This window comes from Tursiops truncatus, chromosome 9 (genome assembly GCF_011762595.2).
Source record: "Tursiops truncatus isolate mTurTru1 chromosome 9, mTurTru1.mat.Y, whole genome shotgun sequence".
NCBI lineage: Eukaryota > Metazoa > Chordata > Mammalia > Artiodactyla > Delphinidae > Tursiops > Tursiops truncatus.
Window position 1 is genome coordinate 36,415,363 of NC_047042.1, and position 27,560 is coordinate 36,442,922.

The 27,560-nt window shown below is 35.6% G+C and overlaps 1 protein-coding gene across 1 annotated transcript; it reads left to right on the plus strand.

Moving 5' to 3' along the window:
- The first annotated feature begins 12,513 nt into the window (after positions 1-12,513).
- Positions 12,514-24,936, plus strand: AGR3 (anterior gradient 3, protein disulphide isomerase family member). The gene is made up of 7 exons (XM_004320811.4): positions 12,514-12,622; positions 16,627-16,690; positions 22,629-22,681; positions 23,222-23,298; positions 23,542-23,605; positions 24,051-24,134; positions 24,887-24,936. The coding sequence occupies exons 1-7, from the start codon at positions 12,514-12,516 to the stop codon at positions 24,934-24,936; spliced, it is 501 nt and encodes a 166-aa protein (XP_004320859.1).
- The last annotated feature ends 2,624 nt before the right edge of the window (positions 24,937-27,560 follow it).

The window sequence follows — 27,560 nt, forward strand, 5'->3', positions numbered from 1 at the left end:
GGGTCCGTGAGCCGTGGCCGCTGAGCCTGCGCGTCTGGAGCCTGTGCTCCGCAACGGGAGAGGCCACAGCAGTGAGAGGCCCACATACCGCAAAAAAAAAAAAAAAAAAAAGAAAGAAAGAAAGTATCTGAGAGCACTTTTCAATAAGATTAAAATTGATTATAAGATTAAAAATATTATTCTCCATTGAAATAAATTTTCTTGAATTTAGCAGGTAACTAAGCAACTATGGAAAGAGTATTTTCTTAATTAAAAATAGTATGGTCTACAGAGGAATACCAATTGAAGCTGATGACAATTCTAAATATATTAACCATAAGGACAACTTTGAAGATGATTGCATGCAATTTTATAAAAAAATAAATATAAGATCACACTGAAAAATAAAAACCAATAATACCAGAAAAATACCAACCACCTGGTATAAGAGACAAGTATAGTTAAGAAATTGATTAACATTAATATAGATACAAAGAATATTTTTTTAATTTTTGCCAAAATGTACATGAATATATTTTAAAGATTTTTATTCTTGAGAATAATCTTTTTTTTTTAACAACTTTACTGGAGTATAACAGCTTTACAATGGTGTGTTAGTTTCTGCCGTATAACAAAGTGAATCAGCTATACATAAACATATATCCCCTTATCTCCTCCCTCTTTCAATTCCCTCCCACCCTCCCTATCCCACCCCTCTATGTGGACACAGAGAATAATCACTAATAGAGCTATTTGTGATCTATTATAGAATAAAACCAATTTTGGCTGACAAATATATATTTCAAAATACTATCTAAAATTACATAATTCCAATAGCTTTTACTACCTTCTTTTACTCTCAAAGTTGTCCTGGTTTACAGGATATATTACATAGTCACACTAGTGGGAAAAAAACCAATGATATTGATCAGTGCAGACACATTGAGACCTAATTTAACTACACCTTAAGTACTTGACTTTCTTATTCTCACTCACTATCTATTAAAATAGATAATCTGGAAGATGGCGGTGTGGGAAGATGCTGAGCTAGCGTCTCCCCACAACTAGGGCGCCTGCCAGCCACTGGTGGGGGGACCCTGGTGCCCAAGGAGACAGGAGGAACCCCCAAGTGAACCAGTAGGACATACGGGACTGAGGGAGGAGGAGAAGTGGAGGCCAGACAGGATCGGCATCCCTGAGGCTGAGGAGATCAGGAGAGGCAAGCAGGAGGGGGCCTCTGGGAGGAGAGGAACAAAGGGCATCTGCCCTGCCCACTTGGACATGGGGAGCCTGCTGAGCTCCCAGGCTGATCTCCTGTCCTCCAAAGACCCCTCCAGTCTGCATGGGTCCTTGGCCGGGGAGAGCAGGAGAGGCAGATGGGGCCATCTGGGAGAAGCAGGAGAGGAGAGGAGTGCATTTGCCCCACTGGCTCGAGCCCAGGAAGGCTCTGGGGCTCCCACGTGAGGTCCCCCACCCTCTGATAACAGGGGATGGGGGCACACCTGGGCCCCTTCTGTTCAGGTGAGCATAAGTCCCACCCCTCCAAAGACCCCATGACCTTTTCCAGGCCTGTGGGTCCTAAGCATATGCCCCATCCACCACCAAAACCTCGCTCTTGCTTAGGCCCCATCCTCCACAGCCAAGCCCTTTCACCCCCTTTTTTCTTCTTTTCCCTCCTCCTCTTTTTTACTATTGTGGTACTGTTGTACCTTCCAGTTGTTGTTTCATCTATATTTTTATTTTCATATTCTTTCTAACATATCTATTAGTTTCCTAGTCTAATTTTATGCTTTACCTTGTTATTGTTCTTTTTTTTTTTTTTTTTTTTGCCACCCCACGTGGCTTGCGGGATCTTGGTTCATGAGCTGGGGGTCGGGCCAAAGCTCCTGTGGTGGGAGCTCAGAGTCCAAGCCACTGGACCAACAGAGAACCTCAGACCCCAGGGAATATTCATCAGAGTGAGATCTCACAGATATACTCATCTCAGAACCAAGATCCAGGTCCACACAAGAGCCTATAAATTCCAGTGTTGGAAGCCTCAGGCCAAGCAACCAGTAAGACAGGAACACAATCCCACTCACAAAAAAACAGGGCTTCCCTGGTGGCGCAGTGGTTGAGAGTTCGCCTGCTGATGTAGGGAAAGTGGGTTCGTGCCCCGGTCCGGGAAGATCCCACATGCCGCGGAGCGGCTGGGCCCGTGAGCCATGGCTGCTGAGCCTGCGTGTCCGGAGCCTGTTCTCCACAATGGGAGAGGCCACAATAGTAAGAGGCCCGCATACCACAAAAAAAAAAAAGAAAGAAAAATGAGACGGCAAAAAAATATGTCACAGATGAAGGAGCAAGGTAAAAACCTACAAGACCAAATAAATGAAGAGGAAATAGGCAATCTACCAGAAAAACAATTGAAAGTAATGAGAGTAAAGATGACCCAGAATCTCAGAAACAGAATGGAGGCACAAATTGAAAAAATACAAGAAATGTTTAACAAAGATCTAGAAGAACTAAATAGCAAACAGAGATAAAAAACACAGTAGCTGAAATGAAAAATACACTAGAAGGAATCAATAACAGATAACTGAGGCAGAAGAACGAATAAGTGAGCTGGAAGACAAAATGATGGAAATAACTGCTAAGGAGCAGAAAAAAGAGAAAAGAATGAAAAGAATTAAAGACAACCTCAGAGACTTCTGGGACAACACTAAACACACCAACACTCAAATTATAGGGGTTCCAGAAGAGGAAGAGAAAAAGAAAGGGACTGAGAAAATATTTGAAGAGATTATGGTGGAAAACTTCCCTAACATGGGAAAGGAAATAGTCACCCAAGTACAGGAAGCACAGAGAGTCTCATACAGCATAAACTCTAGGAAAAACACACCAAGACACATATTAATCACACTAACAAAAAGTAAATTCAAAGAAAAAATATTAAAAGCAGAAAGGGAAAAACAACAAATAACATACAAAGGAATCCCCATAAGGTTATCAGATGATTTTTCAGCAGAAACTCTGCAGGCCAGAAGGGAGTAACAGAATATACTTAAAGTGAAAAAAGAGAAAAACCTAAAACCAAGATTACTCTACCCAGAAAGGATCTCATTCACATTCAATGGAGAAATCAAAAGCTTTTCAGACAAGAAAAAGCTAAGAGGATTCAGCACCACCAAAACAGCTTTACAACAAATGCTAAAGGAACTCCTCTGGTGGGAAACACAAGGAAGAAAAAGACACACAAAAACAAACCCAGAACAATTAAGAAAATGGTAATAGGAACATACATATCAATAAGAACCTTGAATGTAAATGGATTAAATGGCCCAACCAAAAGACACAAACTGGCTGAATGGATACAAAAACAAGACCCATATATATGCAGTCTACAAGAGACCCACTTCAGACCTAGGGACACATACAGACTGAAAGTGAAGGGATGGAAAGAGATATTCATGCAAATGGAATGAAAAGAAACCTGGAGTAGCAATACTCGTACCAGATAAAATAGACATTAAAATAAAAACTGTTACGAGAGATAAGGAGGGACACTACATAATGATCAAGGGATCAATCCAAGAAGAAGATATAACAATTGTAAATATTTATGCACCCAACACAGCAGCACCTCAATACATAAGGGGAATGCTAACAACCATGAAAGGAGAAATCGACAGTGACACAATAATAGTAGGGGACTTTAACACCCCACTTACAACCAATGGACATATCATCCAAACAGAAAGTATATAAGGAAACACAAGCTTTCAATGATACATTAAACAAGATGGACTTCACTGATATTTATAGGACATTCCAACCAAAAACAACAGAATACACTTTCTTCTGTAGTGCTCATGGAACATTCTCCAGGATAGATCATATCTTGGATCACTAATCAAGCCTTGGTAAATTTAAAAAAACTGAAATCATATCAAGTGTCTTTTCCGACCACAACGCTATGAGGCTGGATATCAATTACAGGAAAAAGACTCTAAAAAACACACACACATGGAAGCTAAACAATACACTACTAAATAACCAAGAGATCACTGAAGAAATCAAAGCAGAAATTAAAAATACCTAGAAACAAATGACAATGAAAACAGGATGACCCAAAAACTATGGGATGAAGCAAAAGCAGTGCTAAGAGGGAAGTTTATGGCAATTCAATCTTACCTGAAGAAACAAGAAAAATCTGAAATAAACACCTACACCTAAAGCAACTAGATAAAGAAGAACAAAGAAAGCCCAAAGTCAGTAGAAGGAAAGAAATAATAAAGATCAGAGCAGAAATAAATGAAATAGAAACGGAGAAAACAACATCAAAGATCAATAAAACTAAAAGCTGGTTCTTTGAGAAGATAAACAAAATTGATAAACCCTGAACGAGACTCATCAAGAAAAAAAGGGAGATAATGCAAATCAATAAAATTACAAATTATAAAGGAGAAATCACAACTGACACCACAGAAATACAGAGGATTATAAGAGACTACTATGAACAACTATATGCCAATAAAACGGACAACAACGAAGAAATGGACAAATTCTTGGAAAGGTACAATTTCCAAGACCGAACCAGGAAGAATTAGAAAATATAAACAGACCTATCACAAGTAATGAAATTGAAACCATAATTTAAAATCTTGCAACAAACAAAAGCCCAGGACCAGATGGCTTCACAGGCGAATTCTATCAATCATTTAGAGAGAGCTAACACCACTCCTTCTCAAATTGTTCCCAAAAACTGCAGAGGGAGAAACACTCCCAAATTCATTCTATGAAGTCACCATCACCCTGATACCAAAACCAGAAAAACACATCACAAAAAAAGAAAATTATAGACCAATATCACTGATGAAAATAGATGCAAAAATCCTGAACAAAATACTAGGAAACAGAATCCAACAACATATTAAAAGGATCATACACCATGATGAAGTGGGATTTACCCCAGGAATGCAAGGATTCTTCAATATACGCAAATTTATCAATGTGATACAGCACATTAACAAGTTAAGGAATAAAAACCATATAATGATCTAAATAGATGCAGAAAAAGCTTTTGACAAAATGCAACACCTATTTATGATAAAAAACACTCTCTAGAAAATGGGCATAGAGGGAACCTACCTCAACATAACAAAGGCCATATGTGACAAGCCCACAGTAAACATCATACTCAATGGTGAAAAACTGAAAGCATTTCCACTAAGATCAGGAACAAGACAAGGACGTCCACTCTTATTCAACATAGTTTTGGAAGTCCGTGCCATGGCAAACAGAGAAAAGAAAGAAATAAAAGGAACACAAATTGGAAAAGAAGTAAAACTGTCACTGTTTGCAGATGACATGATACTGCACATAAAAAATCCAGCAATGCCACGAGAAAACTACTAGAACTAATCAATGAATTCGGCAAGGTTGAAGGATACTAAATTAATGCACAGAAATGTCTGGCATTCCTATACACCAACAATGAAAAATGTGAAAGAGAAATTAAGGAAACAATCCTGTTTACCATCGCAACAAAAATAATAAAATACCTAGGAATGAACCTGCATAAGGAGGCAAAAAACTTGTACTCAGAAAACAATAAAACACTGATGAAAGAAATCAATGATGACATAAACAGATGGAGACATATACTGTGTTCTTAGATTGGAAGAATCAATATTGTGAAAATAACTATATGATCCAAAGTAATCTTCAGATTCAATCCAATCCCCATCAAAATACCAATGGCATTCTTCACAGAATTAGAACAAAACATTTTACAATTTGTATGGAAACACAAAAGACACCGAATAGCCAAAGCAATCTTGAGAGAGAAAAACAGAGCTGGGGGAATCAGGCTCCCAGACTTCAGACTATACCACAAAGCTACAGTAATCAAGACAGTATGGTACTGCCACAAAAACAGAAATATAAATCAATGGAACAGGATAGAAAGCCCAGAGATAAACCCACGCACATATGGTCACCTTATCTTTGATAGAGGAGGCAAGAATATACAGTGGAGAAAAGACAGCCTCTTCAATAAGTGGTGCTGGGAAAACTGGACAGCTACATGTAAAAGAATAAAATTAGAACACTTCCTAACACCATACATGAAAATAAACTCCAAATGGATTAAAAAATGTAAGACAAGACACTATAAAACCCTTAGAGGAAAACATAAGAAAAACACTCTTTGACATAAACCACAGCAAGATCTTTTTTGACCCACCTCCTAAAGTAATGGAAATAAAAACAAAAATAATCAAATTGGACTTAATTAAACTTAAAAGCTTTTGCACAGCAAAGAAGACCATAAACCAGAAGAAAAGACAACCCTCAGAATGGGAGAAAATATATGCAAATGAAACAATGGACAAAGGATTAATCTCAAAAATAGACAAACAGCTCATGGAGCTCAATATCAAAAAAACAAACAATCCAATAAAAAATGGGCAGAAGACCTAATTAAACATTTCACCAACGAAGACATACAGATGGCCAAGAGTCAAATGAAAAGATGCTCAACAACACTAATTATTACAGAAATCCAAATCAAAACTACAATGAGGTATCACCTCACACCAGTCAGAATGGCCATCATCAAAAAATCTACAAACAATAAATGCTGGAGAGGGTGGGGTAAAAAGGGAACCCTCCTGCACTGTTGGTGGGAATGTAAATTGATACAGCCACTATGGAGAACAGTATGGAGGTTCCTTAAAAAACTAAAAATGGAACTACCGTATGACCAAGCAAACCCACTACTGGGCATATACCTTGAGAAAAGCATAATTCAAAAAGAGACATGTACCACAATGTTCACTGCAGCACTATTTACAATAGCCAGGACATGGAATCAACCTAAATGTCCACAGACAGATGAATGGATAAGGAAGATGTGGCACATATATACAATGGAATATTACTCAGCCATAAAAAGAAATGAAACTGAGTTATTTGTAGTGAGGTGGATGGACACAGAGTCTGTCACACAGCATGAAGTAAGTCAGAAAAACAAATACCGTATGCTAACGCATATACAGGGACTCTAAAAAAAAAATGGTACTGATGAACCTAGTTGCAGGGCAGGAATAAAGACATAGACATAGAGAATGGACTTGAGGACACATAGGGGGAGGGGGAAACTGGGGAGAAGTGACAGTAGCATCAACATATAAACACTACCGAATATAAAATAGCTAGTGGGAAACAGCCGCATAGCACAGGGAGATCACCTCGGTGCTTTGTGATGACCTAGAGGGGTGGGATAGGGAGGATTGGAAGGGAGACTCAAGAGGGAGGGGATATGGGGACATATGTATGCATATGGCTCATTCACTTTGGTATATAATAGAAACTAACACAGCATTGTGAAGCAATTATACTCCAATAAAGACGTTGAAAATAAAAAAAACTACAATGAGGTATCACCTCACACCGGCCAGAATGCCCATCATCAAAAAATCTACAAACAATAAATGCTTGAGAGGGTGTGGAGAAAAGGGAACCCTCTTACACTCTTGGTGGGAATGTAAATTGGTACAGCCACTATGGAGAACAGTATGGAGGTTCCTTAAAAAACTAAAAATAGAACTACCATATGACCCAGCAATCCCACTACTGGGCATATACCCTGAGAAAACCATAATTCCAAAAGAATTATGTACCACGATGTTCACTGCAACTCTATTTACAATAGCCATGACATGGAAGCAACCTAAGTGTCCATCGACAGATGAATGGATAAAGATGTGGCACATATATACAATGGACTATTACTCAGCCATAAAAAGAAACGAAACTGTGGATTATGGACCTAGAGACTGTCATACAGAGTGAAGTAAGTCAGAAAGAGAAAAATACCATATGCTAACACGTATATATGGAATGTAAAAATAAAAAAAAGGTCATGAATAACCTAGGGGCAGGACAGGAATAAAGATGCAGATGTGGAGAATGGACTTGAGGACACGGGGAGGGGGAAGGGGAAGCTGGGATGAAGTGAGAGAGTGGCACGGACTTATATATATGACCAAATGTAAAATAGCTAGTGGGAAGCAGTTGCATAGTACAGGGAGATCAGTTCGGTGTTTTGTGACCACCTAGAGGGGTGGGATGACGGGGTGGGAGGGAGATGCAAGAGGGAGGACATATGGGGATATATGTATATGTATAGCTGATTCACTTTGTTATAAAGCAGAAACTAACACACTATTGTAAAGCAATTATATTCCAATATAGATGGTAAAAAAAGAAAAAAGAAAAAGATTTTTCTATAAACCACTACCAGTCAAGAAGAAAGTGAAAGCTGTGCCCCTCTCTTTAAGAGGAAAGCTTAGGGATGACTGCATAGCTGTTTCTTTGCTTTGTAAGTGCTGGACATAAAATTATAATTGTTGGTCAAGTTCCTTAACCTTCAGCAGGAGGATTCTATTTCAATAGCATGTTCCAAGGAAGGTTCCCTTTAAGAATTCTACAGAAGGAAGAAAGCACAATTAAATGAATACATGAATCAGTAGTACAGTAAAAGAATAATACAACCTGGCTACGTGGGGTTTCTCTTGGGATCACAAGAAAGGTTCAGTAGGAAAACTATGCATTTACTATATGAAATGAATACATTTACTATATCAATTTGCTACCCTATGTACATTTATCCATCTTTATAGAACAAAATCCAACATTCCTGCTTTCAAGAGACGTAGTATAGGAACAATGGCTGCCTTCTTCTGGTAAATCAAACCAGCTCTATATCCAAAGTTAAAATACTAGAAGCAAAGCATACTCTCTTTAATGTCAGAAGATAGCCACCACCTCCATTCTTTAGCAGTACATTTATTAATATAGTGAGTAATTAAGCAAAAAAAAAGAGAAAGAGAGGGAAGAAGGGAGGAAGGAAGGGAAAAATTTGTTGAACAAGCACCTAAATTAAAGATGAGCCAACTTTTTCTATAAAAGACCTGATAGTAAATATTTTAGACTTCACAGACCATATAGTCCTTGTCTCAGTACTCCACTTAGAATGCAAGAAGAACCATAGACAATAATAAGGAAATGGACATGGCTGCACTGCATCCAGTAATTTCTATTTACAGACACTGACATTTTAATTTCATACGGTTTTCAGATGTCACAGAGTATGATTCTTTTTATTTTTCACCCAGCCATTTTTAAATGTAAAAACCATTAGTAGCTCTTGGTCTGTACGAAAACAGGTGGGCCAGATTTGATGACCCTGCCCTAGATCACTTTAACAGTAATTAAGTCCAGGAAGTAGAACTTGTGTGTGTGTGTGTGTGTGTGTGTGTATGTGTGTGTCTTTGGGGGTGGAGTGATCAGAGAAAGGTGATGCTGGTGAAGGGGAAGAGAATTTTACTTTTTATTTTGACACAATTCCACACTTTAAAAATGTTTTGCCATAATCATGGATTAATTATACAATTAAAAAAATCTAACTATTAGATAAATATAATCTCTAATGGCCTGTTTTCCTATTTTTTGACATGGTAAGGTAAGGGGTTTTACAGAGAGACTATAAAGAATCATCAAATTATAAAAATGTTAACTTTTAAAACAGCATTTTTATTTATTTCTCTCTTTTCCTTTTTCTCTCTCTCAGGGAAAAAAAAAAGGGTGGGGGACCTGCTCTCTTTAGCTGTTAATTATACTCCTGTAAAGAGAGTAAACCTGAGGAATTTCTATTTGTTTTATATCTAATCTGCAAGCCTCACTGACCTTTCATCAAGAACAATGGTGCACACACAGTTCCTACATTTATACCCGTTCCTTCCCCACTCTTGCCACCATTTCTTTTTTTTTTTTCTGGGTGTTGAACTCCAGCCAAACATTAAATTACCTTGGGAAGCAAAAGGTAGACGAGAAAAAAGCACAAAGGTGGTATTTGGCCTCATTCTATGAGGACACTCAATCTTAATTTAGGGAAAGAAAAAGGACACTTTTTTTTTTAGTGTGAGAGCATGAGAACTGGAAAGAAGCACGGATTTTTCAGACAAGGCTGTTTTTTAAGTTCGCAGGTGGACTGTGCTCTTGTTTCAATGCAGGTGGGGCTGTAGATCAGGTGTGTGTGTGCCTGTGTGTGTCTATAAATCCACACCCATTTTTAACCAGAAATATCCAGAATACAGTTCCAGCAAGAGCACTGACAAGTTCAGGTAAGCAAGCAAAATTTCCAGATTACTTAATCAGTGGTCAAGCTCAGTTATATTTAAAGGATCAAATTATCGCTGTACAAAAGTGAGGTCTTCAGTAAAGCAGAGGGCAAGTTCAATGAAATGATATTTTTCTTCTTTTAATGAACTAGATTTCCTTTGTTGGCTTCATACTTTTATTCTTTATGTGTATTAATGATATTATAATAAACTAACATTCACCAAAAGTGATCCTTTAAAAATTATGCTGCAAGTAACAGTTGTTCCTCCCTGTTATTTTTTTATTGAAGTATAGTTGATTTACAATGCTGTGTTAATTTCAGCTGTACAGCAAAGTGATGCAGTTATACATATATATACATTTTTTTTTAGTATTCTTTAGGGGCCCGCTTCCACAGGAAAGAGCACAAAGGAATGGAGTGAGAGTTTGGGGTTAGCAGATGCAAACTAGTATATATAGAATGGATAAGCAACAAGATCTTACTATATAGCACAGGGCACTATATTCAATATGCTGTGATAAACCATAATGGAAAAGAATATTAAAAAAGAATGTAAAATCTCACTCCCAGTTTTCTTTTATAGAGAATTTTTACATAATATTTAAGTAAATGACTTACATTAAATTACTTTTGAAAAGTGAAATACTGTGTCAGAAAATGCTAACTATCTGTGTTTTTAACACCTAATTGTAGACGTGTGGTTATTTGCCTGCGGAGGGCAATGTGAGCTGCTCCAGGGCCATGACCGTGTCATATTCATCCGTGTCCCCCAAGGAGCTTTACCCACGCATCTGATACTATAGGATCATAACTAACTCATGTTCTGTTTACCAGGGAAATTACTGTTCATCCAAAGATAATAATATATAAATTGATTGGCTTTGTCATAGAATATATTTACTATCTATTTTACAATTTATCAATGTCAAACAAAAAAACATTTTGATTTTTAAGTAGAACAATCTGACAATAATACATAGCAACTTGAAATTTGAAAAAATTCAGTTCCTATTCGTTCTAAATTTGGCAGCTTTAAAATAAGAAGATGGTGAAGTTATCACTTCTCTCTTTTGCTGTAGATTCTACCTACTAATCTCTGTCTCTCTCATAAAGAACTTTTCCTAATGCTTCCTCCAGATTAGCTTTTTCTTAACTCTTTACTTCCAGAGATCCCTCGGAGAATCTTAAGGCAATTAGGGGCTCTCTTCCCCAGAAAAGAGAACAAAGGCACATAAAATGTTACAGACAATTCAGGGATTTTTGAGACTCCAGGAGCTCAATCATAGACCTTCTAGAAGCTCACCGGACCCAAGTTAAGACCCTACCCTAGATGGTTGCTTCAATTTTTCCACTGCAACTTTCACTCTGACAGAGTCTACCCTCCCCACGTTGGACTTTGTGTTCCAGAGTCAGCTGTCTTTATCCCCTACTGAAATCTACCCTTTCTTTGTTTCAGTCTTTATGGTACAAGATGACGCCCATAAGGTAAAAGATGGCATGCTGAAATGTTTCACAGTATTAATAAGTTATAGGAACTTAAACTGCGATCCTTATCAGCACCATGGTTATTGTTTAACAGGGTTTCTCAATACAAAATAATTTAAAAGTGGGTCCCTTGCAGATTAGGAACGAAAATAATTTAAATAGGACCAAACTAACCATTTTCAATCCAGGAGAGGGATGTACTGCTGGCTAGATAAAGATACTAAAAATGAGAGGAATGAATTTTAAATAGGGCAGGGTTGTAAATTTAAGGGCAAAAGGCTGAGTAAATGATGGAAGGATAAAAAAGATAAGCAACTGTAGAGGAACTGAAGAACAAGAACCTCCATATTCTGATTTTCCTCAGTTCTAATTTAAGCAGTATTTGTTCATGCCTAATCTTACTGTCTTGGCAGAGTTAAAATGTCATCTTAACCTATCAGATCAAGAAGAATCAAAGGGCAAAGAATATTTATGCATGACAAACGTCACCTTTCCATTGCACTTAGGAGTTGCAAGGCCTTTAATCAATATCATCTTATTAGAGTTTTAATGCAGTTCCGTGAGCACTAGAATACCATCAGAAGTAGGCTTTGGGTGCCCTGGTCCAGTGCTCTTTCAACTTCATTGTACTGCTCCCAGGATGCCAGGAATGTGGCTTTTCATCAAGTGGACATCTATTGAGTTGACTGTATTTTTACAATAATTTACAAATAAAATGTGAAAGTTCTAGGTGGTTGTACCATGTCAATTCACACAAGCAGAGCAATCTGGCAGCACAGGTTTGGTCTCTTAACAAATGTCTTAATGACAGCCTGAGGTAACCTACCAGATTCTGACAATTATTTTTTACCATCCAGCTGCTTCTGAGGGATTCTTAAGAAGATATGATGTTACACTCAGCTTTGGTCGTCTGTCTCTTACTCATCACGGTTTCTTCTAACCTTGCCATGGCAATCAAAAAGGGAAAAAGACCTCCTCAGACACTCTCAAGAGGTACTGGAATCTCATTTTATTTTCTGGACTCAGTCATTTGGATTGTTTTAAAATTCATCATCTCTTGCCTGTAGTCTAGTTATAAAGCCAACTCAATTAACTGAAATTTTTTGTTGTGTATCACTTTAAAATAGGAGAAAAAAAAAACAACAGAAAGGATCAGTTAATTTTAAAGAGTGAGCCACATGAAATGAAAAACAACAATTTGCTGCATCTTCTATAGAAATAGTGGAGAACTGGTTTCATTGCCTATAACTTTGGTAACCAGAGTCCTGCAAAATGCTATTGATTGATACGTTATATTGATATCCTAAATGCAATCAGGATTCCCTCAAAATCTGTTCCAGTGCCCTGTCCTCTCTTTATTCAGGCAAGAAAATAATTTGGAATGATTTTACACTGGGGTCCCCAGAAAATTATACTTTATCTCCACCCTCCAAGAATTTTGGTTAACCAAGTGTTGGCTATGCTGACTCCAGAAAACAGCTGCAGTATTTTTAGAGGACATAATCTAGATTTGTCATTGGCTACACTGAAAACATTTCTATTTTGTACCAACTGTTTTACTTTGGCCTGAGAAACAATTATATCTTCATCTGCGAAGAAATAATTCATAAAGAAAATTCTCAGAATTGATTCCTACATTTCCAGCTACCAGAAATGGAAAGAAAATCATTTGTCTCCAAATAGCTAATTCTAAATTAGTAACACAAACCAAAAAACACTTGACTGGTACTTGGAATGGTAATGTGACTGGAGCAAACAAATGGAGATCAACTATAGCATAATTTCAAATTTTAAAATATTGACTTTCTTTCCAAGTTAATTCATTCCTTAACAGATGAGATGTATTGGGTACCAGCCAATTGCCTGTCAGTGTTCAGCCAGTGTTCAGTTTAAAATCACAGAAACTATAAGTCTAAAAAAATTGGTAAGTTTTGCAAAATAAATAAAAGAGGGAAATATTTTCCTAAGTGTAATTTATCATGTACCTCCATATATACATGCAACAGTTATAAAACAATGAACTCAGTAGCCTTAAAGTGCCAAAGATCAAAGTCACTGCCCTTAAAGACCCTCGAGGGCTGAGTTAAGCAGCATGCTGTAACTATAATTAAGGTATCAATATTCTGTGTATTCACTTCCAAATGTCCATTAAAACTGGTGAATTTTATGAAAAATATACTCAATACGTACAAGAAATTTTAAACAACGTGACGAGTCTGTTATTTCAGTTAAACTATGTCAATAGGGGAGATGACTGATAGCAGCTGGGAACTCCATTATTCAGAAATGGTTTGCATTTGGTTAAGCCTTTATCTTCTACTGGCACATAGAAAACAACTGAGAATGAGGATTTAAGGTACGGGTGAAAGGGAAATTTGTCTACAGTGTACCAAGTAGCATATGGAGCCTCTTAGAGGGCAGAGCAGCCCCAGTTAAACAGACACAGTGTTAGGGAGAAAAGGGAGTATTAATTGGAAAAAGGTAAGAAATGGTTCAATAAAAAAGTGAACCCCAAATCTTAACTTCCTTTTAAACCAAAACTGCTGTGTGTCCAGCACCTGGTCCAGTGCCTGGCATACAGTAAGTACTCAATAAATACATACTGGAGAATGAATAAAATCTCAGAAGATAAGTAAGCATAGCCAGTAATGGATTAGGAATTAGGAATCATGATAATGAACAGAGAACAATAAGACTGTATTGTCTTACCTGCATACACCCAGTGCTAAGTGGAGCAAGGCATATAGCAGATGTTCCTTCAATATTTGTGGAACTAAGTTAAACAGGAGCAGAGAACAGTAATTCTTCCCACTGCTGACATTCTGGCATTGAATGATATTTGCAACAGAATAGGGAAATTAAGTAGGAACACAGTCTCACTGGCTGTTTCCAAAATAACTTTTATCTAATGCAAAACGTGGCATAAACTTACTACATGTGTTTGAGCAAAGTTGTAAAGAAAGTATTTCAGGGTTATTACAGATAGGAAGTATTCCTGCTAGGGTTGGGGTACTAAGCTAATGTAAGATGTCTTCCAATGTTAGGATTCTAAGGTCAGGCAAAAACAAACCAACAACACTTCTGGTAAGAGTGTAAAATAATGCACTCACTTGGAAAAACTGTCAGAAAGTTAAAGTTATAGTTACCATTTGATCCAGCAATTCCACTTCTAAGGATTATACCCAAGAAAAATGAAAACATATGTTCACACTGAAGTTTGCACTCAAATGTTCATAGCAGTATTATTCATAAAATCCAAAAACTAGAAACAACCTAAATGTCCATCAACTGATAAATGGATAAACAAAATGTGGTATATCCATAAAATGGAATAATATTTAGCCCAAGAATGAAGTCCTAATACATGCCACAACATGGATGAACCTTAAAAACATTGTATTAAGTGAAAGCATCCAGTCATAAGATACATCGCATCTTATATGATTCCACTTACATGAAATGTCTGGAATAAGATAATCTATAGAGACAAAGTAGATTAGCCATTTCTTAGGGTTGTAGGAGATGAAAGAATTGCGTGGTGATAACTAAAGGGTACAGGGTTTCTTTCTGAAGTGATGAAGATCTTCCAAAATTGATTGTGGTGATGATTGCACACTATGTAAATATATTAAAAGAATGTATATACTTTCAATGGATGAACTGTATTGGCATATGAGTTATATTTGAATAAAGTTGTTATTAAAAAACAAACAAACCAAAACCCAGCAGGCAGAAATCATGGGATCATATTTATCCTGCTTCATAATTCTGCTTCATAAGTCCTGGACACCTTTAAGCCATGGTATCAAAACCAGGAACTCCAGTCTGACAACATATGAAACTTATGAAAAAATCTGGGTCCAAAATAGCCTGAAACTATTTCTATTTTCAAATTAATTCAACCTTTTTCATCCATAGACTGAGACATTTCCTGAAAATACTTGGAAATATTTCTGGATGTTTTGTGCATTCTTCTCTTCAATGGTCTTATTCTTCAATCTCTAATACACATTCCCAACTACTCACATCATTTCTTTAAAGGCTAGTGGGGGGACTTCCCTAGTGGTGCAGTGGTTAAGAATCCGCCTGCCAATGCAGGAGACACGGGCTCGATCCCTGGTCTGGGAGGATCCCACATGCTGCAGAGCAACTAAGCCCGTGAGCCACAACTACTGAGCCTGTGCACCACAACTACTGAAGCCCGTGCGTCTGGAGCCTGTGCTCCGCAACAGGACAGGCCACCATAAGGAGAACCCTGGACACCGCAACGAAGAGTAGCCCCCACTCGCCACAACTACAGAAAACCCATGTGCAGCAACGAAGACCCGATGCAACCAAAATAAATAAATAAATAAATAAAATTGATTCTTTAAAAAAAAAGCTAGTGGGTTCTCTCTCTACTCGTTGTATTCTGTTTCCCTCTCCTCCACTCTTTTGGATGCTTCCAAAACAAGGGTTTTATTGAGTCTCTCAACCATGAAATTCCCATGCCAGAATTGTTTTCCCTGTTAAAACTCAAAGCAAAATTTGAAATTCCTTTTTTTCAATGATGTGTTATGACTTCGAAGGAGTCAACATCTCTTGGCACTTAAGATTCAAGGATGCTGTTCAGTATAGCCCAAAGTATTCCCGATAGATTTACAAAGTATGCAAAGATTAACTGTTATTTCCTCCTGTACGTTCTGAAAGTGAGAGCTCTTGCATGGTCCAGAGATGTCCTTTCAATCACCACTAATCATAATAGCATCTACTGAACACTTACTGGGTTCAAGGCCATGGGCCTTAAGATTTAAAACATAGTCACAAAACCTCAGTAATATCACCTGAAAGGACACAATCTCTTTGTATCTAGTTATAATTATGTATCCTCCATACCTTATGTCAGACAACTGCTTGGTAGCTTAAATATCTGTAGATAGATACCTGCTTATCACACCCCCAATTCAGAACTCTTTGGTAGTCCTGAGTTAACACATTGATTTCTCTCTTCTGTTTAGGATGGGGAGATGACATCACTTGGATGCAGACTTATGAGGAAGGTCTCTTTCATATTCAAAAAAGGTAAAACACCTCTCAGTTAACTTTGACAGATGATACAGATACCTCCTCACAGGAGAGCCAAACACTAGCATGTTAGCTTTTCAGAGGATACAATAAGAATTTGCTCTGATATTGTATGCTGTTTGGACTAAGAGTTGCCATTAGAAATTTTTTATAAACAACAGCTCTAGACACTTCTGTATTAATTTCTTAATTATCCAAGCAAGCTTTTTTATCTGAGGAATAATTGACTTAACATTATATTAGTTTCAGATATACAACTTAATGATTGGATATTTGTATATATGCAAAATGATTACCACAATAAGTCCAGTTAACATCCACCAAGCAAACTCTGAATATAAATTGTATAAACAAAACAGCATCACTCACTGTGCACTATACAAGCTTAAACAGGAACCTGACTTATAGCAGCACTTCTCAAGGCTGTCTGATCATCAGAACAACTCAGAGAGCTTTTTTAAAAATCCATATTCAGGGTCAACTGCTTACTGAGTATCCACTTCTATGTGCCAGGCACTCAGTGACCAAGAGTGACGTGATTTACTGAAGATCTACTAAATCTTTGGGGATGGAGCTGAGAAACTTGTACTTTTAAAAGCACCCCAAGAATTTATCAAATATCTAAAGAATGTTCAATTCAACTCTTTGAAGAAAAAGAAAAGATTCCAAATAAGAATTGGCTAAAACACTCTCAACACCAGACAAATATTACAAAAAAAAAAAAAAAGTCTACAGAATAATCTTATTTCCAAATAGAAATGTAAAAAACAAACAACATATTAGCAAACAGTAGACAGCAGAACACTAAAGAATATACCCTGATAAAGTGAGATTCAGCCTGGGAAAGCCAAAAGATTCAAGATTAAGAAATCTATTAATTAAAATAATTTAATATTTATAAGGACACAAATCATACAAGTATCTCCTATCTCCACAAATGCTAAAAAAAAAGCATTTAATACAATGCCAAATCCATATTTGAAGTTAAAAAACTTATCCATCCCAGCAAAAAAGTCAACATCATGCTTACTGAGGAAAAACAATTAAAGTATCCCACTGATGGATTCGTTAATCACCACAATTACTAACATTGTTCTGGAGATACTAACCAATGCAATTAGATGAGAAAAACTTACAAAGGAGAGAGTGAAAGAATCCTCATTTGCAGCTGATGACTATGTTTGTGAAAAACTTGAGAATCAGCCCAAAGTATCAGAACTACGAAGATTCAGTTAAATTAGATGAGACTAAATTAATACCTAGAAATCGACAGCATTTATATATATATAATCAAAATAGTTAAAGGCAGTTATAAAATACCTTATATAAAATAGCAATAAAAAAAGATGAACTATCCCAGGATAAACTTGACAGAAAATGTACAAAATCTGTATGAACTAAATGTACTAGTGAGGAAAGAAATTACAAACCTATGTGAAGGGATATCATGTTCTTGGAGAGGAAGATTCAATATCGTAAAAATGTCAATCCTCTCTATAGCTAAAAAATTTGTTAAGACAATCACAATATATTAGTACAAGTTTTTAAGTGATTTTAAAATTGAAATGGAAACATAGACAGACTTAAATAGTTAGGAACATTCTGAGAAGAAATCAGTGGGGACTAGCCCTTAATCAATATGAAACATTTTAATAACACAGTATGTTACCAGAATGGAGAGAACAGAAAACTGGATACTACAGAAATTGTTTACATGATTAAGTGGCATTTTGAATCAGGAGTAGGAGAGATAGAGTATGTAAAATAATTGTTAGAATTTGATAGCCATTTGTGAAAAATAAAAAAATTTGTATCTATACCTCACATTTTACATCAAAATAAATTATAAAGATTAATTATAAGGATGAAACCATTAAGGTACTAGAAGACACTATTACAAAACTGTTATTCCTTTAAATTCTTGGAGTAGGGTACAATTAGGGTGAGGCATGAGGGATGTCTAGGACGCAAAAACAAACACTTCATTTTTGTGGCCTAGATGCTACCCTTGCCTCACCCTATCCTCCTTTAGAGTTGAGTATGGCCAAAGGAAAAAAAAAAGAAGAAAGAAAAATCCTAAAATAAATGACTAATATTTTTGATTATGCAAATTTCTGCAAACCAGAAATTTATCATAAGCAAACGAAAAAGGCAAAAAATACAAAACTAACAGAAAACTATAGCTCATATTACAAGAGTGAATTTCTCTAATATACAAAGTACTCATATAAATTAATAAGAAAAAGGTCAAGGCAATGACCTTGAAAAAATGAACATAAGATAGGAAAAATAGTACACAGAATAAAAAAATTAGTAACCTAAACATATGAGTAAGATTATTTTTTACAGCTTTATTGAGATATAATTTACATAAACATTGTGCAGATTTAAGGTGTAGAATGTGATGATTTGATGTATGTATATATTGCACAATGATGACCACAATAAGGTTAATTATCACCTCACATAGTTAACGTGTGTGTGTGTGTGTGTGTGTGTGTGTGTGTGTGTGTGTGTGTGTGTTGAGAACTTTTAAGATGTATTTTCTTATCAGTTTTCAAGTATACCATACAGTATTGTTAACTCTGGTCATCACTACATTCCCAGGACTCACTCATCTTATAACTGGAAGTGTGTACCCTTTGAGCACCTTTACCCATTTTCCCCACCTCCCAATCCCCCACCCTGGGAAACCACCAATCTACTCTCTGTTTCTATGAGTTTGGTTTTTACTTTTTTTTTAGATTCCAGATTCTACATATAAGTGAGATCATATAGTATTTGTCTCTGACTTATTTTACTTAACATAATATGCTCAAGGTTCATTCACGTTGTCACAAATGTACTGAGAGTCACTTAGGTTGCTTCCATGTCCTGGCTATTGTAAATAATGCTGCAATGAACATGGGGATGCAGATATCCCTTTGAGACAGTGAAATAGTGATTTCATTTTCTTTGGGTATATACCCAGAAGTAGAATTGCTGGATCATATGGTGACTATTTTTTATAAGAAAGTAAAACTACATTAACTTCCCTCTTTCACCTACTGGATAAAAGAATTAAAAGCTCAATAACCAGTTTTAGTGAGAGTAAATACTTAGTTCTCACATTATCAGAGAGAATATAAATTGGTACAGCTTCTAAGGAAAGTATATACAGTGCATCAAAATTATAAATGCACATACTCTGACGCAGAAACTCCGCTTCTGGAAATTTATTTACAAATATACCCACCCATGCGCAAAATTATATGTAAGTAACATCATGTTCACCAAAGCATCTTTTTAAATGTCTGAAAACAATCTAAACATAAAAGATTGAAAAGAATTTAAATATCTATTTTGAGGAGACTAATAAAGTAAAGATGATCCATATAATGGAATATTATACAAAATCACAAGGGAATAACATCCAAGATATATGATTATGCTAAAAAAGCCAAATGCAAATACATGTGTATAGCGTGCTAGTATTTGTATTTTTAAAAAAGAAAGGATAAATATATATACATATGGACATGCATATGAACATACACAATTCATAATCATATACATTTACATAAGTATATACACAAGCATATGCATATGCACATGTGTATTTTGTTATATGACCTGAAAAACTCTGGAAGCAAACTTAGAAAATGGTAACACTGCTTACTTCTTGAAGGCAGGATGGGAGAAAGAATTTTTACTTTTTTAACTTTTGAATTTTAAACCATCTGAATTTGTAACTTATTTTCAATGAAAAACATGTAGAATTTTAAAAGATAATTCACCAAATGATGCTGATAAGCAGCTAGGCTTGGAAGGCTCTGGTTTTAGAGCATCTCAGAAGTACAGCTCCCCAAAATTTTTACTCTTTCTCTCACTCGAGTTTCTCATAATCTGATGTGCTACTTCATAAGATTTTTTTTTCACAATTTAAAATGCTTTATTTTTTTTATTCTTTTTAAAATTCTTTTCCTATTTAGGTTATTACAGAATATTGAGCTGAGTTCCCTGTGCTATACAGCAGGTCCTTGTTGGTTATCTATAGTGGTGTGTACATGTCAATCCCAAACTCCCAGTCTATCTCTCCCCCTCCCCTTCGCCCCTGGTAACCATAAGACTAGGGACCACCTGTTTTATTGATAATTTGGTCTGTGAGCTAAGGATGATTTTTACATTAAAAGAATGTTTTTAATCAAAAGAAGAATAATATCTTGTGAAACATGGAAGTTACTTGAAATTCAAATTCCAGTGCTATAAATTAAGTTTTACTATAACACGGCCACTCTCACCTTGTTGCATACTGTCCATGGCTGCTTTCGTGCAATAACAGCAGAGGTGAGCGGTTGTGAACAAGACCACATGGGCTGCAAAACCTCAAATAACTTACCATCTGCCTCTTTGCTTTAAAAGTTTCTGAGCCCTTTTTCAGGTGTTCCTAATTCAGTGTCTGCCAGAAACAGAAGCTTTTCCTAAAACGGATTACTGTCTTGGTTTGACTGTCTGAACAACCCATTCAAAGCTGAACTATTAAGACTGAGTATTCTGTGGTCTTGATACATTTTTCCTTGGACTCCAGTTGGCCAGAAATCTGATGGAGAAATTAGTTTTCCAAGAGTTACATCAATGTCTTTCCTTACACAGAGCTATCCTTATTTCCAGCTGCTGTGCTGGGAAGAAAGGGTAGCAGTTCAGGAAATCAGAATGACTCATGCCCCTGAATTGCTCTCCATCGCAGGACACCTCTATCTACCTAAGTGCAATCAGAGAAAAAGTTATCTAGTAAAAGAATTACTACTTGGTGCTTAGGAGGTCTAAGTTCTCTATGTGTCTCTAAAGAAATGTCAATGAATATTCTTAGGCTCAGTTTTCTACTAATTAAAAAGAGGTAATAATATTTCATTCATTGGATATCTAATCTGCTCTTTCACCAGTAAATGTGAAGTTGTTGGCAAATGTTAGCTTTCTATGTTATAAATTTTAAGAGATAAGTTGTAGGATTTATTCTTACCTAAAATTAACTTATATTCTAAGTTTGAGGATTAAATGAAATTATTTACACTTCAAAGTGTGTTATTTAACACTTTTGAGACTAAAGTTTGAAAAAACAGGATTATTCAGTAACAAGTATTTCATATGATTACATCTGTTGTTTTTAAAAAGATTTATGCTTGATACATATACACTCGTCTATCTCTTTTTGTACCTAGCATCCTTGCAAAATTAAAGAAACATTTTTAAAAACATCTTATATACCCGAATCATAATTATTTTGTCCTTCACTGTAGTTAACATTCTAATTTTTCTCGTATTCTAAACAGCAGGGTAGTCAATGAGCTACCACCAAAACTTTTCTTCAGAGAGTTAAAATCAAAATGACACTGAAAAATATATAGGAAAGGAACTCTCCCTGAGACTGTTGGTAATTGTAAGTTGTGACAAGAATAAAAGGTTGTGAAAATGGTCAAATATTAATAGACTTTTTGAAAAACAAACAAAAAACCTAAGTAAAAACTTCGACAATTCCAAAATTTTATACCAGATGTTCATTGGAAATGAATACTACCTTGCTCATAATATCCTTTCATCTATGGAGACAGAATTGACTTTTATTTTTCTAACTGTACTACAGTATACATAAGAACGACCTGGTAAGCTTGTTAAGCTAAGGATTCCTGGACCTCACCCCCCCAGATGCTGACTGAGTGGGCCCAAGAGGGAGCCTGAGAATTTACATTTCTAATGAGCTACATTTCTGGTGACGCTGATGCTTCAGTGCTGAGGCCATGTTATGACTAAGAGGACTACACACTACAGCGCTGTGATTTGTCAGGCTGAGATGTTTACTTTACGTCTCATAGAAAGTATGAGAATCTTAAATCTAATTTCACTGTACATTTTAACTCAGATTAATCACTTGGCTCAATTCCACACTCTCTCTGTTTAGTAACAAGCCACTGATGGTTATTCATCACTTGGAGGACTGTCAATACTGCCAAGGTAATTTTTGCTCCTGAGATCTTATTGTATCTCCAATATGAAGTAGGAAAGTGACCTGGTTACAAATTGTTAAGAAGGCACTCAGGAAACTCTATTCCAAAAAAAAAAAAAAAAGGACAACTGCTAGAGTACCACCATTTTACTAAGGTGCTTAAAGACTACAATGATTGTTAGTAATCTATTGAATATATTCATATTACATGTCCTTTAGAATTTTATATCCTTCTTCCTCCCCTGTTCCCCCCCCAAAAAGGTAGGAAAAATGGCTGAAAGAAGATGCTATTTTAACCAATGAGTCAATGAATTACATGACATTGTAAAACTGGTGATTTCATCAATGTGATTCTCTCTTGATGTCTTCTTGGATAGACTCTGTCCCTCATTGATTTCCAGTTAGAGACGAAGTGGCAATGGGCCAATGAACTATTTACATCCAAGTTACAGATGCAAACAAATGCAAAATACTAGCTTAATTTTGCTACATTATATTGAAGGCGTCTTGATCCTTGAAACTAATTGACATTATGTTTTCTCCCACAGCACTAAAAAAAGTGTTTGCCCAAAATAAAGAAATACAAGAAATGGCTCAGAATAATTTCATCATGCTGAATCTCATGGTACCTGACCTCTACAATGTTTTCTTAATATCTCAATTCAGTGGAAAAGCTGAATCTCTTTTTTTGTCTTTTTTTGAAGACAAAAAGAGCTATAAAGTATTAGTGGATATAGAATGTTATATAGAATTGTAAGAGGCCAAAATATATAACTTACTGAAAGGCTTGTTTACATAAAATATTTTTAAATCAACTGTTAAAAACAATCCAATCCAATAACATTCTTTTTTTTCATCTTTTTGCTAGCATGAAACCACTGATAAGAATTTATCACCTGATGGACAATATGTGCCTAGAATCATGTTTGTGGGTAATTGTATAATCTCTTTCCATCAGATTTAGAAAATCAGTAGCCTTCTTGCTTTTATTTACTTTTAAATGCTAGTTCAAGTACTATTCCTTTTAAAGGGAAGTCATTAGTAACCCAGTCATTAACAGTTCTTGTTAGGTCAACAATCAAACTCATTATATCTATAACTTGTAACTTATAAATATTAAATTTTAATGTTTTAAATTAACTGATGCTATGAAATCGATATCCCAATGTAGTTTCAGTATTGTTCTCTAAACTATTACATGTTGACAGAGACCTGTGACACACTAAAATGAGAATTCAGATTAACTCACAATAAATTCACATGTATGAAAACTGATTTTGCTTATAAATTTGCTTAACGTTTGTTTTAGAGTAAGAGGCAAGAATGATTTTCAGAATATTTTAAATAATATGTAAGGTACTTATTTTTTCTTGGCAGATCCTTCTTTAACAGTCAGAGCTGATATAACTGGAAGATACTCAAACAGATTATATACATATGAACCTCAGGATTTACCGCTATGTAAGTATTCACAAATTATCTTGAACAGTGATACTAGCAACACTTGACTGTTAGAAGGGTCAGTGATACCCTACATGGGTGCTTCCCCACCAACAGTGCTACCCACACATCACAGTCCCTGGGGCTGGTAGTGGAGATAGTGGTTAATATGCAAACTCTTAGCTCCCATCAAGATCAGAATTTCTGGGGCACCTCAGAATCTTTCTTCAACAGGGATCTCTAATAGTTCTTATGATCACTAAATGTTAACACCACCAAAAAGAATAGAGTACACATGAAAATTAAACCTTAAGAAAGCCAGTCCATTCTTCTGGTATGAAAGATTATATGTGATTTCCTCAAAGTGATCATAATTAAATCTTTTCTCTTCCTTTAATGCCTATAAGCAAGGAAATACAGTCTGACTTGGGACTTTCATTTTTGCAATATTCACTATCAACTATGTTTAACAAGAGAGCTATGCCTGTTATATCCAGCAATACCGCTACAAAATAATCAGTTAACAAAATAGATACTCCCTCAAAATCCCTTTGATAAAATTTTTTAACATTAAGTTAATTAACCAGCTCTGAATGGTCTAATCCTTAAATTTACATGTACACTTTTAGCATAATATTCTTTAAGGTTGCAGATAAATCCCCAAATCTTTATAGCTGTTAATTTTAATGGGCCAATTTTAGATTTAGGGGTTAATTAAAAAACTTGGTACTCTCATTTACTAATAGAATAATATATATTTACTTCTATTACAGTGATAGAAAACATGAAGAAAGCATTAAAACTTATTCAATCCGAGTTATAATGTATTACCTCTAAGAGGTCAAATGTCACGAAGAAAAACTTCTGGCTAATTGACTAATACTAATGGGCAGGTAAATGAATTTTGTAACATTACCATTTAGACTTTTAATGTGTTTGCATATTCTTAGGAAGGTAAAATGATATTTCAATAAATATCAAAACCAGAGCATGACAATATTGTGGTTTGATTTCTGCCTGCATCAGTAGCAAAGAAAGCTTGCTGATAGTTATAGTGGAGACAGGAAGACCTAAATAAGAGGTGTCTACACTGCTTGTTTCTATTTCCTCATCTATCATCCATTCCACCAAGTAAGCTAATCTTAATTCTGATCCCTCTATTATATCGAACCTGCAAGTTTAGGTCATAAATGATCTGCATGTTGCCAAAGCAAATGGATGCATCTCTAGCCACTTATTATTTAACTTTTAGCAGCATAACTTTTAGAGTTAACCATTTATTTCTTTTTTTTTACTTTAAAACAGACACTTAAAAAGTAATTACAATAAATTTAAAATATATTTTAAAACTTTAAATATGTTTTGCTTGATTACTGGGTGGATATTTAACACTTTTAATCATTTTAAGAAGAATGTAACTGCTTCCAGAATATTAAAGAATACCTCCAGTTAACTAGCAGAAGAGGAATCTATCCATTCTGAAATTATTAAACATTCAACCACCAACTCAATTCTTCAGGGGAAGCTTTTGTAGGATCACATTCATGTCTTCTATTCCTTTAAATAACACACACACAAAAATCCTAATTTTTTATGAAAAAATTTCCCTAATCATTTGGAGTAATTCTAATTACTAATGGAAACCCCATAATCAGCTGGGAATAATTCTCAGAAATGAGAGAATATTTCAGATGGGAAAATGTTTCCTAATCCATAGGATTTGATTACATTTAAATAACTTGATGTTTTGAAATATAAAGGTACACATTTATATGAGACAGATATACAACATCTATGATACTGATGTCTGATTAAGTCCAATGTTTCATGAGTCAGAGAAAGAAAAGTTTCTTCCAAGTTTTATCTGATCATTATTCAGTTCATTTTAAGCAGACTTTCTGCAACTGATCTATTTGGATATAAACAGTTTACAAGACCATCAACACTAGATATCCATGTATTCCCACTGCAAAAGAATATTAAATATCCTATTTTTTAATTTTAGATCGAAGTTTGGAGTTAATTTTTTTTTTTTTTTCCGGTACGCGGGCCTCTCACTGTTGTGGCCTCTCCTGTTGCGGAGCACAGGCTCCGGACGCACAGGCTCAGGAGCCATGGCTCACGGGCCCAGCCGCCCCACGGCATGTGGGATCCTCCCAGACTGGGGCACGAACCCGTGTCCCCTGCATCAGCAGGCGGACTCTCAACCACTGTGCCACCAGGGAAGCCCTGGAGTTAATTTTTTAATGCATTCTAAGAGACCAAAGTGTACTGGCATACTCTAATAATATAATGTATGAAGACTAATATAACTGATTTCATTGTTGCATAAACAGTGCAGAAGCAGAAAATGTCCATGGTCATTGCAGTGAACTAAGAAGGAACCAGTTGACAATTAGGTTGCTGATTTAAGAACTAATAAAATAGAATATTCACTTGTTTTTCTTCAATTAGTGTAAAAATGTTACTAAATTGATTATTCTTTACCATGAAAATATATGTGCCTTTATATTTTTATATGTATTTAAATTACATATAATTCAATTATGCATATAATTATACATACACTAACATTTACTATACATCTAGTTTATATGTATATAATTTGAAAATAAGTTATGTTAATCAGGGTAGTCTTGTAACCAATTTAGTTTCCTTCTCTACTCTACTTTAACAATTAAATTCTATATCTTAGTTGATATTTCTATCTAATTTCTTCACTTTATAAAATTAGTGGCTTAGATTCCATCACTTCTGTAGTTACCCTTAGCTTTGAAATGCAGGACTAGGCATAGAACCCATATGTGTATATATAACTTTACTTCTATTACTTTTAGCCTTGTAACCTCCAAAAAAGTATTTATTCTTTCTCTAACACATCCAATATTAAGAATTAAATTACTTACACCAGCTACCTGAAACAGTATGCACAATTCTGTGTGTATAGGCCTTTTCACAGAGGAGTTTGGGGAACTTTCAATTGCATTTCAAAGAGATAAAACAGTTTAAAAAGTTACATATTCAATGCAGAAAGCTATAAGATACTGATAACAGAAATTAAAGATGATACAAACAGATGGAGAGATATACCATGTTCTTGGATTGGAAGAATCAACATCAATGAAAACGACTATACTACCCAAAGCAATCTACAGATTCAATGAAACCCCTATCAAACTACCAGTAGCATTTTTCACAGAACTAGAACAAAAATTTCACAATTTGTATGGAAACACAAAAGACCCCGAATAGCCAAAGAAATGTTGAGAAAGAAAAATGGAGCTGGAGGAATCAGGCTACCTGACTTCAGACTATACTACAAAGCTACAGTAATCAAGACAATATGGTACTGGCAGAAATACAGATCAATGGAACAGGATAGAAAGCCCAGAGATAAACCCACACACCTATGGTATAAGGGAGGCAAGAATATACAATGGAGAAAAG